The following is a 16969-nucleotide window of genomic DNA, read 5'->3' on the forward strand; positions in this document are numbered from 1 at the left end:
TAACATACTAATTAGCATAGCAAGCAAGGGTATGTGCGTAATTAAGTATTCATTACTATGATTTAAAATAGTTAACGAGCAAACCTCTTAACAAAGACATTAAAGCCAATAAACGCGTATTTAATAACTTCCATATTGATTAATTTTATTTTCAACTTTACGATTGTATTATATTTTAAGTTTAAAAGTTATTTATAATTAACAACTGATGGCGTCTACAACCGTTGAATTAATAATCAGATACCTATAGGTACTTAAGTTTCGTCTTCGTCTTCAGCATAATAAATTAATGCGTGAGTTCTTTGACTGGCGTTATAAGTACATACCTATGTATGTAGGTAGGTATGAATACCTTATGAATTATGTACCATTGCTACTATTAACTAACTCATTGTCAACTTTATTAGAAATATACAGAATTATGATTTGAGGAGGTAAATGAAACGCAAAAAATCTGCCATATCTCTATGTTATCTATGGAACAGCAGATTTTTCCGGGATTCGGCTCCGTAGTAAAAGTTGTTCTGACCTGTATATTCTGCCCTCAGAGTATGGTCAGACATAACAAAATCATCCTGTAAGTGTAAGGTATAAGACCTTTTTAATTTTTTTTCGCAATCTACTCGCTTATTAGCTAAAGACTATGCGATATTGACACAATAAAAAAACACGTCAAGATTGTTTACCTTTTATCTAACGCTAAAAAAACGAACTAGGTAATTATCCATGTTGTTTCACCAGGAAAGGAAGTTATTATGCATGATATGAGATGCGAGACAGCCTAAATAAACTCTAGTCATCACAAAATCGACCTTAAATGAACCATAATAAAGTCCATGCATATTATTCTTATCTCTGCATCCTGTGTGTGATGTTCTTGAAATCTCAGATGCATTATAATCGATTAACCGCTAGTTAACTTTGCGTTGATCACGTTTCGCACGCTACGGCGTTATCAACTTCGCACTAGTGCGATAAATTTTACTTTATTAAAAGTAAAATTTAGTTTGGAGTGTCGCTTTGACCGTCGAAAGCAAAAAATATGCCCAAACAACGCTGGGCGAACAAGACCTAGTTATTTTTTTAATTATTTGGGCCATAAATCAAACTTTACAGATAATTCGGTACTTATATAAGAAGTAGAGCAACAAAAAAATATGTTATAAGAATGGCTCTTGTTGGTGGAGTAGACCCCAGTTTTCCAAACAAAATCGTAGAGTTTGTTTATTTCTAGAGACTTAACCGTTAATATTGACGTGATAATACGTATTTTGAACGTACTTTCGGCGTTTATCGGGTTACACACGTAAACACGAGCCCATGTTCATGAGATATTCAGAAGCTCTAGTGTACAAAGCGCATGGAGCACTCGCCCCGGGAGTGCTTTGCACCGAAACTATTGACATTCTATTTTGGGCTCATTTCTACTTTTGGATACCTCCTACCCAATTTATTCCAGCTCTGTTGAATAGGTTTTGCATAAATTTTAATTAATTTCGTATGTTAGTACAAGTAAGTACCTACCACTACCACTGATAATAAGTAATTCAACCTACTCAATAATTATTTTTTCTGATACAAACAATTATCTTTTCAGCCGATTTTGAAATTCTGCACATAAGCAGTAAAGAAAATATCCCCAATAAATCTTAATAATTTGAATCAATCAAGCTCTACATTTCAAATTTTACACAATACGATTGCTCGTATTACTATTATTGTATAAGCAAAAGTAAATAAGAAAAGTGCAATTGAAATCCAAACAAGCTAGTCGAGCTTTCTCTACATGAGGGTATAGGTTCTCACCAAACCGGTTGGCCCTTCATGCTGCTCCGGTGCACACAGAGGCACAGCATCCCTCAACTACGCCAGAACAACGCATACCATATCTGATTACAGCAAACTTCACCGGTCATCTTGTCAAGCACTGCACATGTTCCAAAATATCACACTGTCCGACACTCGCGAGCGTCCGCGCGGCGCGCCGGCTTACACACGACTGCCGAGGCAAGGAAAATAAACGAGATGCGAGACAGCCTAAATAAACTAGTCAACACAAAATCGACGTTAAATGAAACACAATAAAGTCCAAAGTTCAATTTTTTTCTGGTGTTTATGACGGTTATCAAATCACGTCTGCCGATTGTAGCCAAAGCCTATATGCAGGGAAGAAAGTAGGTGCATTTCCCCGTTCGGATGCTGCGATTTCCGGCACATGAAACGCGGTCGCCGTTTCATGATTTTATAATGGTGGAAGTCGGTCGATGCCCGCGGCAGGGTTACATCGGTTGCCTACTAATGTAGTTTGAGGTTAAACTTGAGTAGTTGAGGGGTTTAGGTTACATAATTAAGGGCATCTTTGTTTGTATAGGCGCAGCACAACTCTACATTGACTTTTAATAGATCTATGACGAAAAACACAATCCATAAAATCATATTTACTCAGAGGCGCACATATGCTCCTTAAGGAGCTTGGGAAAAGGTTGAGGGAGGCAACGGGTGACCCCCGCGCGGGCAGCTTTCTCGCACAGCGAATTGCCATCGCAATCCAGCGCGGGAACGCTGCCTGCGTGTTGGGCACCCTCCCGAGGGCACCAAATTTTGATAGGTATTTTTAATTTTTAGTTTTAATTATTTTAATTGTAGTTAGTTTTAGTTTTATATTCCTATTTATGTCTTTTAGTAATTTATGTAATTTAATATTTCTTATAATGTTGTACATACATGAATACATCCCTATTTACTCAATTACCATAATTGTATGTTTTTAACAGTTCACCGGTGACACGTTAAAACATCTGATTGCTATGTCACGATAAGTAATTAAAATAAGTCAAATTTGGAACCCCAACAACTGACAGGCAGAATTGGGAGGATGTGGTTAGATGTAAGAACGGAATTGGCGAAGAATGTATGAATATTACTGCTACTATAGTTGATTTAAGGAAAGGATGTTTTTCTGACATCATTTCATAAACAAACAAATAGGTAGACGCGGTCTATGTATTTGCAAACAAATCTAAATATTCATTTCAAATTCTAAAAATCCGAAAATAAGAAAGCTTTTACTGGGTTAAAGTTTGATTAGGTTTTCTTAAATAAACTTTCGTTCACCGTTGAATTGGCAGCGTCCAGCAGGCTTCAAGGTCCACTGCCTATAATTAATGAGTTTAGTGAAAGTGTCTTCCGAATATGGATTGATAGAGTTAAACGATTGAGGCTTAGATGACGCGTGGGTTTCAAATCACCACACCACAGAGTCGAACTAACTTAAGTCTTATACAGACTTATCCTTTAATAATGAGAAAATGTCATCATAATGACACTCTTATACACGGTGGCTAAAGAATAAGTGCATTCCAGTTGTCAGGGAGGTTTTTGGATTATACTGAGAAACTTTTACTATGGGACCAACCCCGAAATCGTGTCTTGGGGGCGTATAAAAATATTTTTAAGATGTTTGGGATCTCGACTGTCCCGTAAACTTTTACTTTGTGCGCCGGAATCGCGGATACTTCATTGTTCAATGTTTTAAAAAGGTCGAGGGCATCTTTAGAAACCTAGGTTGGTGTTACTTCAGCTCCACTTGAGCTTAAAACCTGTCAACTAAGGTTAGCGTTTACTTTCAAGGTCTAAAAATAGCACGAGTCTATCACTTTTACGATTGACGTTATAGGTCATTGTTACTTTATAGGTGGGCCGAAAATATAGTAGTTGTTATCTGGGCGACATATATGTTATTTAAAAGAATATATCGTTTTCTTTGGTATTTTTAACTTCTCATTATTGATCAGTTATGTAGTGACATAACTGATCAATAATGTCAACGTGGAATCATACTTTCGCATTATAAAAGTTATAACTGGGAAGACAGTCATACAGCAAGAATTCTTGTATTTTATACGTAATTCGCTCTGACACAGTCAGAAAGGAAGAGTCACACCGACCTTCTGTAAGTAGCTGTCTAGGCTTCCCTTATAGACGGTCTTTACCACATGGACCTTCTTAGGACAGAAAAACAAAAAAGTGATCTCTTCTGCATCATAAAGTTATTTTTGGTAAGTGGTGACGAACCTTATTTTTGGTTGTGAATGTATATCGCCCGAAACCCCCGGAAAAAACCACAGGAATATCACTTATTTGGGTACACTATATATACCTATTTGTGTCACCAAAGTTTCGGGACATCCATGTTAAAAATCGCAATTAGCAGGTTTACTAAATGAGATGTTCATTTGTAGTGGATTAGCAACAGAATACAAATCTACAATTATTTTTTTCCTACTTGTAGTCCAAGCCCAACTTTAAACAGGCCAAATGAACTGTTAGCCGAACTAACTAACTATTTAAACTGTGGACCGGTGGTGAATTCAGGACCGCAGCCCGAAAGGCAAATGCATTAAATGAATTGGGTTTCTGTCCGCGACTGCTCTGACCTTTTAGGAGTTCCAAATAATCGGATACACCGAATTGGAATGCAAATAGAAGCTATTGTGCCCTAGAGACCTGTTATTGTGTTAAAGCACAATTTACGATTTTCAATATAATCTCATGCTGTGAGTAGTGTGTTACAATTATATATACTTAGATGACACGTGGTTATAAACCACAGAATAAGTTTAATAGACTAGAAAAAAAAACAAGTTTGGATAATATTAAAACGGCAGCAAAACTAGCTCTATTTTCTATTTATTCGGATTGTTCATGTAACTATAGGTAACTATGTAATTCGATTGTTATGAATTTTGAATTCATATTTACCTACTACCCAAAATCCCTTACAAAGAAATATTATGGCCTTAAACTGAATTTTCAATGTCGCCCCCTGTGTTTTAACTTCACCCCGCCGGTACCTCACTTACGGTATTATGAGTAGGTTTCTAAACTTCTAAATGCTTAGTTAGTAGATAAATTTATCGCTTGAATACCGTGGTTGACCTAGGAGTAACGGAGAAAAAAATGAAACAGAGCATTGTCTGCAGAGTTCAGCCACCTTTTCAAAAGCATGAATTGTACCTAATCATGTTTACAAATCTCAACAAAAATGTAAATAACCCGACAATGAAGCCACTAAAAATGTTGCTTAGCCAGCAAAAAAAATAACCTTCATGATCCTTCATTTAGCTTATTTTATAAAAATTGTAAAAAGCTCCCGAAAAACCTCAGCATAAACCAACGAAATTAGCGCTTACCGTCTTTTGTTTATGATCTTCATATCAGGCTGCTGATAAGAATGCTTACCGAGAAAAGAAATTACTTTGGATTTCATTTCGTTTTAATTTGGATGAACCAGGATAAAGGATGACTCACGTTAGACCGGGCCGTGTCCGGGCCGGAGTTTCCGGAGCATCGTTTTCTATGGAAAGCATCACGTGATCGCCTGTCATGTCATAGAAAAGTAAGCGCCGGAAGCTCCGGACCGGACACGTCCCGGTCTAACGTGAGTCATTAAGATGGATTCTGGATTACCATCGGTATTTGCATAGCTAATTGGTCGGATCAGTACTGATCTTTAAGCTCCGCAAACAAATCTTCAGCTAGGAAATAAATCTAAATATTCTGATTTGTGTCTTATAAAGTAGTCACGCTACCACATATACATACTATTACATACAGATTGTAAAGTGAAATAGACTTTATACACTAAAGAAAAAGTGACGAAGCCCTTCAGTGCCATAACTATCTAGTTTTACATTTATCATAGAAGAAAAATTTCGTTAAGAAATATAATTATACTTCCAATAGTCCAATTCCCCTCCGGGATAAATATAGAAGTTCATATGACAATTTTTTTTGTAAAAACTAGAATCTACAACAAATATTTGCGCCCGGGTAGACAAACAGACAACGGGCTCCCTTGGGATGCAACCCAGAAAGCGCCAAGTTTTGGAGGACTTTTGTTTTTCGGCATAAACGAGATTAGGGACCTACCGGGAAGTTTCAAAGCCGATGTTTCCGTAACTACGTTTCTATCACTCTTACAATTGGAGTAATAGATGAAATCACAAAAACTTTGGATTTCAAAGTTTGCAGTTACTTAGCCCCTAGGTAATCTAGGTATAGGTCAAGCTATTTTAGGAACAGGTCACAGCCGAGAAAACCGCTCTCTGAACTAAATAGCAGAAGTGGTAGTTAGCATATTTTTACGTTTCCTAGCAAGGTCGGACCGGCGCGCCTGCATTGCGGGTAGCGACAAACATAATGGGCACAATATGGCTTAGCTGTGCTGTATATTGTGCTGAATAACGAGTAGGCTATAAAGCTAGTAGTACGTGCATGGGACTTGTATGGTTAAAAATGATTTATTCAGATTAACAGGAGGTTATCCTCTTACCAAGGAATATTAATGTGTTTTGTATGATTAAGAAATGCATAAAGATTGGGATGTGGTTTTTAACGTAATAGTCTAAATTCAAAAGGGGTTTTTTGCATCAGGTCCTAATTTTTCCACATCCGACAAAAATTTAAAACTTCCGCAATGAAAAACATTTCAAAACAAGCGTAGGTAAGTGTAATATATAATAGTGTACTGTCGATGACGTCAAAGATATTATATTGTTTACATTTTTCGCTTTATTATAATATAGGAGTAAGGTGCAAAAGTGTTTACGTATATTTGACGTCGATTGTAATGGTATTGTATTGTATTGTAGCTCGGGCGATTTTCCGCAACTCGACGTCTTGCGCCTATTTTGCGTGATAGGGGGTGGGCTAGTCTTGCCAGCCCAGCTCCTCGAGGAATCCTATCAAACCTTTGATGTTGAGTAGGACCTCGGGGAGGTCACTCGGGGATCCGAGATGTTTTGCCCTGTATGGGGCCAATCCGCTGCATTCCAACACCACGTGAGAGGCTGTTTCTTCTTCCTCCATGCATCCACGGCATAGGGGACTGTCTGTGACACCTGTTATAAAAAGATGTTTGTTAAAAAGTCCAAGACCTGTTATGACACTGGTTACCATACTCAGTCGAACCTTTCCTAGTTGAAGGAGCGCCCTTGTGAGCTTACCGTTCATGCTAGGCATGGCCTGCTTGGCCTGTCTGCATCCAGTTTGGTTTAGCCAGTGTTCTGTGTGTAGTTTCCCTGTACGTGCCAGCAGCATTGAGCGTACCTTACTAAACGGTATCGGGAGGATCGGTTCCGGGCCTATCGCCCCCGCACCCGATCCTTGTCTGGCGAGCTCGTCCGCGGCGTCGTTACCTCGGGATCCACTGTGTCCTTTGATCCATTGTAAGGTGATCTTATTGTTCTGACATACCTCCATTAGTCGTTCGTGGCATTCGTGTATAAGTTTGGATGTGACTATATGGCTTTTTAGGGCCATTAAGACTGCTCTGCTGTCGGAGAGTATGCGGATTGTAATGGTACAGTCTTATGGATTATGGAATCCATAAGATTTCAGAATATTACTTGTTTTCATTTACTTTGGTCTGAGCACATGTGTTCTCGGTCTTGAATTTTATTGAACGCATTACATTGCGTTGCGTCTATTTATTAAATTTCCCTGCCCAAGCAACTATATATATGTATCGTAGTTTTTTATTAACAGTGAGACACTTCCTTTTTTGTCTTAAGCCGTTATTAGGGGTTTTTTATTAGAATTTGACAGTTTTGTACAAATCTATCTTGTTGCATCCGATATACTTAGTCTTACATAATAAAATGCTACAGGGTACTCAATGGTTTTTGCTTACCAAACATTAGCAACATTGAATGACGATTCGATATCATTGACAAAACTTACCTGGAAAAAATAATTATAGTTTATTAAAAGCAATTAATACGTACACGCACAATGTATTTATAGATACAATCAATAGTTATATCGATTATAATTATTCGACGTTTGAAGACACGAATAAATAATTAAATATACTTAAAATGGACCATTTTTGAACCTTTAAATATAATTGCTGGTTTAATAATAACAGTCTACTGAAGAAATGAAGTCAGTCAATTATTACCATAACCTATTCCAATGCTGCAATGAACTTTGTTCTTCTTTTTATAACGGTGTCGCAATCGTGAATATACTATGGGACTAGAATTGTTTTTTTTACCCATAGTTTATGTAAAGCGACAACTTACAAAGAATTCCTACAACAAGGGTGTTCCTTTAGGACTGTACTGTATCGTTTTGTCAATTCCTACCCGCGGGTAAATAAAGAGGTAGTAAATTTACAGCGACAAGGTTGTACATGTACAGCTTAGGCCTGTCTGGCGGATAGGGAAAGTTGCTTGACTGCCGGTCTTCCGGTTTGTCTTGTAACTATCGGATCTATGGACGATATCTGCATTAAAAACACATTTGTGCATAATAGTTGCACAGTCTATACAGTCTCGGGCTGCGGGACGATTTTCTAGTAGATGGTAGCTATCTTTTAGAATTAAAAAGAGATTAGCTACCTATTACATTGTGACTTACTTACTTAATATAGGTACCCAATTCAAATCAGTTTCATGCCGCCAAGCCTTTTATTTAGAAACCAACTCAATAAAACGGTAGACGTACCTATCTACTATAAACAAATATTGGTTAGAAATAGCATTTGTTGTTAAATGAGTAATAGCGATACACAAATACGTACGTGCCCATTTGAATGTATGCAGAAATAAATATTGTAAATAAACTAGTCTCCATTAACAATGATTTAATAATATTTTCGTGGAAATGCCGCCATCATCCTTGGTACAATGCCTCAAGGGCCTATTATTAAGGTATTAATTAATTAAGTTTAGCATTTGTACAGTTACTGTAATACCTCTGTATATATTTATTATGTAAATAAGTGGTTTTAAAATTTATTTTCTTAAAGCATCGTACCATGTCTGGCTCTGCGCATAACGGGCTTCCTATTGAAGCCTTTGTGTCTTTTGTTGGTAGTTTATAATGGCAGAATGTGCTAGTAACTAAACGCCTAATAAAATTTAAAAGCAACCATAACCCTTCATAATTTATTTACACAATTTACATATATTCACGTTAGGAGCTCGGGGCACTTAACATTAATGGGTAGATATTTTCAGAAATTATATTAAGTAAATATATTTTATAGTTACTCAAAAGCTTTAAGTAGCATCGTAATATTATCTTCACGGACATCGCTTATATTTTTGAAGCGTCAGCGTTCTACGAAAAGCTTTTCTAATCGCATTTACCTTGAAGTACTTATAGATAATAAACTTTATATGTATTTTATGTTCTCTGGAATAACCTTGTTCTATTCTAAAAGTTCTAATAGTTTTGGTTTATGTCGTTTCAATGGAAGATATTTATATTCATAGTTATATGTAAGTAAGTAGTGATGTTTGGTAATATACCTAATACAACGAAAAATATATGTGCAATGTGTGTGTATTAGATACCTATACAGGAAGTCGGGTAAGATGAAACAGAGGTAGAAAACGACGTAGATTACGTAGATATTACGGATAGTTACAGACACTAAAAGCCAAAACCAAACTCTCGTCAGTCCCAGTTTCCCAAATAAACAAATGTCATCTCAAAACTCAATTTCTATTCTATTCTATTCTATTATTAATTATCATATTCTATTCTATTCTAAACGATATTCTATTCTATTCTTTAAACAGGCCCATTTCTAAATCATAAACTTGATTAAACGTTTTCATCTCCAAATTAACTGTAATTAGTCTTGGAAACGGTTTTCGTGGACGCGATTTAATTAGAAAAAAGGACCGAGAGATAATTAAAAAAAAGAGTAAAGCGGGCTTTTCATTTTAGCTGGATCAATGGAGATGGCGGAACGAGCTTGACGCCTTTGTCAAAAACTTGTGTTAAACTTTCCTAGGAACGGATATGTGGACATAGATAGGTATGATCGACACCTTTGGCCAGCAAAGGGATACTCTAGGATAGCAATGTTGACACATGGAGAATTTTCAAAAAGTGCATGGGAACATTGGGAAGTCATGAATGAAAGATCGATATTTTTTTCTGCACATTTATTGCAAAACTTTCTTACAGTTAGTTTCGATTTCTATGACACTTGAAATAGACGCCTTTGAGTGACGTTTTTATTTAAATGAAACAATCGTCAACAGTTACGAACATTGTCATAGTCTTGAGCCATTATCGTCACTCAATCGTTATAAGAGTAGGTAAGATCAGGGAAGTTTACTCATTCACCGCTGTGTGGGTGTAAAATACACCATCTACACAATTCCATTAGTAAGATTTGCATTGACGTACTTACATTGTAAATCCAACACGAAACGCCTCCAAGATCGTTCAACGCAAACCGTTTCCAACTACTTTAGGATATTTAATCTTAATTTAACTACAGAGTAAGCCGATTTTGAAGAGACAAAGTATAAATAGCAAGTGTCATTTCCACAGGCTAGAATTTCCCTACGAAAAGTCCGGTCGTTCAACTCTTGTGTGAAAAGGAAATTTTCTAAGTAATTTATGGTCCTGGTTATGATATTGGGCTTTGGGGATTCTCAAGTTAATTTGTTACTCTAACCAGCCACTTAGTCTTCTGGCTTTATCTTAAGCTGTCTTAACTTAACAAAAGCAGTTTATTTCGGAGACGGAAGACATATTGCTTAATTACTATTCATGGTTAGCAGATATAATGACCGCCCAGGACTTTAGACTTAATACAAGTAATATTTCGTCAGAATACAATATTGGTAATAAAGTTATAAATAATCAAATAAGCCGTTGACGTCATAGCGTATTCGAATACCTAAACATAAATAGTAACTTCACAAACGATTATTACAATTATTGCCACCTGCTATTTTTCCATACTTACCTACTGACAGTAAATTAAAACAAACAAATGATACGCTGCCTATCTATTTGGCTCTTTATTAAACTACTTCAAAAAAGAGGTTATCAATACGACCGTATTTTTTTATGTATGCATAGTTACCTAATTTTACAATGAACACAATAAAAGTTATATAACTTAGCGTAATATTCGAGAATTACTTCGTAAACGCTCACATACCTCATTACCTACCCGTAGGGTCCGCTCTGACCCGGAAAATTACTTGACAATTTAACAAAATGCCGACGTGCTTTTCATCGCCGGGTCTAAATTCATTAAACTTTGTACCTATTTCAGAGCGGGCTGGCATAATTTGCTGTGTCTCGAAATTTTCACCATTTCCATCTACATATCTTACTCAGACTTGAGTTACTATACATTTTTCGAAGTATTTTTGTTTGATGTGAATATTTTGATAAACTGGTAATATGTACTTACTTAATATGATTTTTTAAATATCATTTTATTACATTCTCTCCGGCAGGACACAAATCATAACTGACATTCAAAATGGCACTTATTACAGTTGTTATACGCGGCGTCTTAGATTTATAGCTTCTCGAAATTTCATTTGTTAATATTAGTAATCTTTTAAAATACTGATAATTGAAAATCTATTTGTAAGATTTGATTACACATACACATTTTCCCGCCTCACTCATAAAAACGACCCTTCACATTCGAAACGACATTTACTGTTGTTCAGTCAGCAGCACAAATTGCCAGGGTGTTCAAAATGATCTTGACGCGACTTTATTGTTAAGAGAATAAAAGCATGTCTAGATAATTTTGAACACCAGACCCGCTTAGCAACTTCTGCTGCTGACTGGTTGCCCGCCGCTGCATACAGAGGGCCTACCGTGACCCACGTTCGACGTGCTGCCTCCCTGTCACACTTAGGCGGTTGGCCCACTGTTGTGAAGTGCAGTCAACATGAGTAGTAATTAAAAGTTAACACGTTGTCCTTATCTAGATAACTCGTGCATGCTTTCCTTGAAGGACACGTGCTTAATTAAGTCCAACGTTGACTGAAGCGTTAACTTAGTCAAGTGGCATTTAAAATTTAAATATATGATATTGATTTCATATTGTATCAGTTACGGAGCGCTGGTGGCCTAGCGGTGAGAGCGTGCGACTTGCAATCTGGAGGTCGCGGGTTCAAACCCCGGCTCGTACCAATGAGTTTTTCGGAACTTATGTACGAAATATCATTTGATATTTATCAGTCACTTTTCGGTGAAGGAAAACATCGTGAGGAAACCAGACTAATCCCAATAAGGCCTAGTTTACCCTCTGGGTTGGAAGGTCAGATGGCAGTCGCTTTCGTAAAAACTAGTGCCTACGTCAAATCATGGGATTAGTTCTCAAGCGGACCCCAGGCTCTCATGAGCCGTGGCGAAATGCCGGGATAACGCCAGGAAGAAGAAGATTGTATCAGTTACGGTTGAATTAGATAGAAATGATATACAGTATGTGTCTGACCATGGGGCTTTAATTCCAGGGCTTGATTTTACTCGCTAAACTGAGCTACTTTTACTATGGGACCAACCCTAAAATCGGGGGAAAATTTTTGGCTTTTCCATAGAAAACGTCGACATCTGATTAGACAAAATGTATAAAAACGTAAAAAACTTTTTCGGGATTTCGGGGTTGGTGCCATAAAAAAAATAGCTCAGTTTAGCGAGTAGAATCAAGTCCTGGATTTAAAGCCCGATGGTCAGTAACACCCTGTATAGAGTAACAGCACGATACCAGTACCTATACGCGAGATATATAGAATATCAAATCAACATCATATTTCCAAATACCGAATACCTCTCCTGTATACTAACAGCCTTTTATGATAGAAGCGACTAAGCTCTGTAATTGGGTCACCAGGGAGTTGAAATTCAACGCTGCAGACATGTTACACTCATTGCCTAATAACGAACGCACAGAGAGGTCGTTAGACTTTAGAACTACTGAGTTTTATGGACACTAACCACGGAGTGGACATTGACCACCAAGACCGCTATCGAGTGTCTTCTGTCAAGGATTGTATTTAGCAACTTGACTCTAGAATAAATAACAACTTCTTAGTATAGCACAGTGGTTTTTACCCGGCCCACTGACCACTGGTGGTCTATGAAATCACCCGAATTTATAAACTACTTGCTTCCAAAAGTACTTAAACGTTGGTAGTTATTGACTAAACAGCATTTTTTGTCAAATGGAGGGACCATTTGCCAACACCTATTTTTTACATTTATCTTAATTTTGTTTGCCTTCTAAAACACGGAAGTTTTTTTTTTTAAATATTGCTACGTCAAAAGTTTTAGGACTGTCATTTATTAACCCGCTTGGTATAATAAATCCTTATTTTCTTTAAAAACAGCTCTTTTATCCACTTTAAACTTTCTGATAACATTTTTAACCTTCAGCTCAAAATTGCTCGCTAAATAATCTTCAAGTTTATATATTAAAATCATGATTTTTGCCCGGCGTAATCTCGGGAAAATTAAGCATTTCCCGGATTTTTCTCGTAAACCGCTCAAAGCTTCTTTATTTTTACTAAGGTTAAGGAAATTCAACCTAATTGAGCTCAGAGGAAATCTCACTTATAAAGAAAATATATTTTTACCACGCAGATTTCTGCTAAGTGGTTGCTTCACGCCCGTATGATGTATGGGAAGCGGTTCAGCGTAAACTATTTTGAATGTACTGCATCATCGTACGGCGGCGCTGAATTTTGGGCGGGTTAGGGTTTTATCAATCTATCTTCAAGACGTAGTTTATGGAATTAGACATATGCCTATGTATTTTTAACAAACAGTTAAGTGTTAAAATATGAGAATATTGAACCCTTCTTAATATATAGTATCGGCTTTACAAAGATTGGGTGCTCGTGTTTAAATCTAAATGTATATAGGAGACCTTTGCAAAAAAGGTTATGTCAGCTCCATTAGGCTTCTACATGATTGAGTGCTCTGATATTTTTAACTCGATCAAGTTTAGTTCACGATAATAAGTAGGTACCTAATTTAGTATCTTAAATTTATTAGAAATTAGAGTGCTATGATGTTTAAATTTTTAATTGAATGTGTATTTTTTTAAATGTTTGCTATCACTAGGTAGGTATATGTACATCACATAATCTTGGAGAGAACCATTGTGATGGGCAAAGTTAAAATACCTTGTCACGAGGCAGACATTCGCAAGAGGACAGATAACCTCTATAAGTAAACTATCTGAAGTACCAACTCATTTTCACTGCTGTGCTTAAGTTTTAACTAATTATAACAGTTTAAATAATCGTGTCAAGAGTTCACATAAAATTAAGGCCGAACTGTCAAAGTCTACTCCGTTTTAACTTTATGCAGATTGTGTCGAGACGCGAGGAGCGGTCGTTAAAATTCAGCCACCATCATGGAGGCTCGACCCGAGCTCGATCACCCTCCGATATCTTGAGTGTGATGACCGAAAGATAACATTTAAGTAGACTGACACCCACTCATTAATTCGAAGTTCGTGAACCTTCGTCTTTATTACGAGAGGAAAAAATCTTTCCTATGTAAGGTAAACGTACTGGTGCTCGACGCGGTCCCAGTACCTACATGTCATCTTGAAACTAAAGTAATTGTCAATAGAGGTGACAGCAAGGTGTCATCTATTGGACATTAGCATATCGAGCACTAGTACGTTTACCTTAACACGAGAGAAATGTTAATGGAATCAAAGTTGATTCCAAAGATAGAAATTCGGATGAAATTGAAATCAATGAGGATTGCTAAGGCAGGCTATTTCATGACTCTTAATATAGACGCTGTTTAAACCATCATCTTATTGATGTGACAGGCCAATGATGATGATGTTTGTATGTTAAAGGGATATGTTTTTTCTTGGTTTTTGTGTTATATTGTTTAATTTATTTTGTTTTTGGTACGTCGTTTTTCCTACGGATCCATCTATTTAGGTAGGTTTTATTTTTAAATTTCGAGCATGAAAAGTTAACAGTAACAGACTCTATTTACATTAACGCTCCTACTTTCCCATTTATTAAATAATAATAATAAGCCAGCCTATATACGTCCCTCTGCTGGGCACAGGCCTCCTCTCATGCGCGAAAGGGCTTGGGCTATAGTCCCCACGCTAGCCCGATACGGATTGGGCTTGGGATTGAGATTGGGGATTCCCTTTTATTAGTAGGTGATATTAAAACAGATAAGACTCAGTTACACTCAACTACACATCTCTTTGGATGACTTATCGGAATAGAATTGTCCTACATAGGAATGTCCACCCAAACATCTCGTGTGAATTCACGAAATATTGAAATATTTTTTTGTCAGACACGTCACCAGGGTTCTCTGGCACTTCACCAACTTTGCCACGGAACTGCTATCTGATTCACGTTTAAATTAACCATTTAAATGTTAATGTGCTTCAGCTTTTGAAGCCTGGTCGTATAACGAGTTCATAGTTTGAAGTTAAAAAAGGTAAGGATTAATAGGATTAGTTGGTGGTGCTGGTGATGTTCCATGGGGAATGAGAAAATCGTCAAATGTCATGCAATGTGGCCGAAAAAGGAAAATTCTAAACTGAATGTTATGGAACGAATGCAATCGCGCCAAGCCATATTGATAAAATTCTAAGAAGGTTGTATTAAAAAACGCTTTTTTAATGTTTAAAAAAGATTTTCATACAATACGGAAGTAAACTAAAAATAAAAAGATTTTAAATGTTTTTATATCGCAGCAATGATGACATGACTAACAAACAAAGTTTTTTTCTAGAAAACTATGAAATTGTGAATTTCATCGTCATAATCTCAATTGCATTTAATAAAAGTCAAATGGCTATTTATATTCTGTCTCCCGGTGGTTCATCCAGATTCCTAAGATGCATGGTGACTAAAATATATGAATCATTTACATTTTATTAGCCGGAGTTTTCTCGAGTGATTCGCTTTTTATCATGTTTTTACAGGGTGGCTAAAAAATAAGTGCATTTCCGTTGCCAGGGAGGTTTTGGGATTATACTGAGCAACTTTTACTAGTTTGTATGGGAGGGTCCATGTTCTATGGGAGGGTAAATTTTTTTCCGCGATTTCGGGGTTGGCCCCATAGTAAAAGTTGCTGAGTATAATCTGGATACTTTCCTGGTAACGAGAATGCGTTTATTTTTTGCCCAACCTGTTAAGAATATCCTTTATTATTAGAACCCCCGTTTTGGTAACTCCTGCTGATTCGTCATAGTGAGGACTAATTAGTGATACCGGCAGTTGGTCTGACTTGTCAGCAATTTTCGTTAGTCACCGGGGATATTTCAACGATAGGTGTCATTCCAGATGGCGTAGAAATAATTAATCTAATAGTTATAGTAGGAACAAGCTTACAGTGTAGTAGACACAATATGTTTTGTAGATTACTGCTGTAGTTATTTATAGGAAGTCACTGACTCACCGGTTTATAAATGCTAACAGAAACTGAATTTATACATCTGAGAACTGTATACATCTTATTTACCTTTATACTGACAGAACAGACTAACATTAAATATTTGTGCCATATAAAATGGGACCTTAACCCTAAAGAAACAAGGTAGCATTTTTAGAATTAATTTCAACATGCAGTTGGTTTTCAGAGGTGATACAAGTTAATTAAGGATATATTTCGTAATGCGCGGAAACTGTAAAATCTAAGAGGTGTAGTAAAATATCACCGACACAGACATTTACTTCTGTTCCGAGTAAGTATCTTGAAATTTATGTTTGAGTGAAATGAACGTATGTAATGAAAAAGAAATATATATGTAGTTACGATAAAAGACGTGAGTAGAGCACAAATACAATAATGATGTCATATGTTCGTTTTGTGAAAAAGAGTATGAAATATCGAAACATATATATAGGTACCTATAATACTTGCTTACTACCTACATTTTACAGCGATATACCCCCTTATTCGTAAACGCGCTACCACAGAATAAATAATAGTATACTAGGTACAGAAGAGTTCAGAAGACTCACTCTCTAACAAAACGCGTCTGTTACGATCAGCACAGATATGACCGCTAGGTGGCGATAGCGCCACGCGCGGCGTATGGCTTTCCCCAAAATTGGGGTGGAACGGATGTACTTTTAGTTACCTGTAGCAAAGCGACGAAATCGCGGAGTGAGCCACGCCTGGCGTT

The 16969-nt window shown here is 36.8% G+C and overlaps 1 protein-coding gene across 3 annotated transcripts in view; it reads right to left on the minus strand.

Annotated features, from left to right (window-relative positions):
* The window catches only part of LOC134664356 (uncharacterized), a 72481-nt gene that overhangs the window by 45941 nt on the left and 9571 nt on the right, over positions 1-16969 (minus strand). Inside the window, exon 1 of one of the 3 annotated variants that reach the window (XM_063520936.1) lies at positions 1885-2026. The exons of 1 other annotated variant lie outside the window; for it this stretch is intronic. In XM_063520936.1, coding sequence (XP_063377006.1) covers positions 1885-1916 — 32 coding nt within the window. In that variant the 5' untranslated portion in view covers positions 1917-2026. Of the gene's footprint in view, positions 1-1806; positions 2027-16969 lie in introns of those variants that run through there. One more of the 3 variants, XM_063520935.1, reaches the window with a different exon arrangement.

Source organism: Cydia fagiglandana, chromosome 5 (assembly GCF_963556715.1).
Source record: "Cydia fagiglandana chromosome 5, ilCydFagi1.1, whole genome shotgun sequence".
In the NCBI taxonomy this organism is placed as follows: Eukaryota; Metazoa; Arthropoda; class Insecta; order Lepidoptera; family Tortricidae; genus Cydia; species Cydia fagiglandana.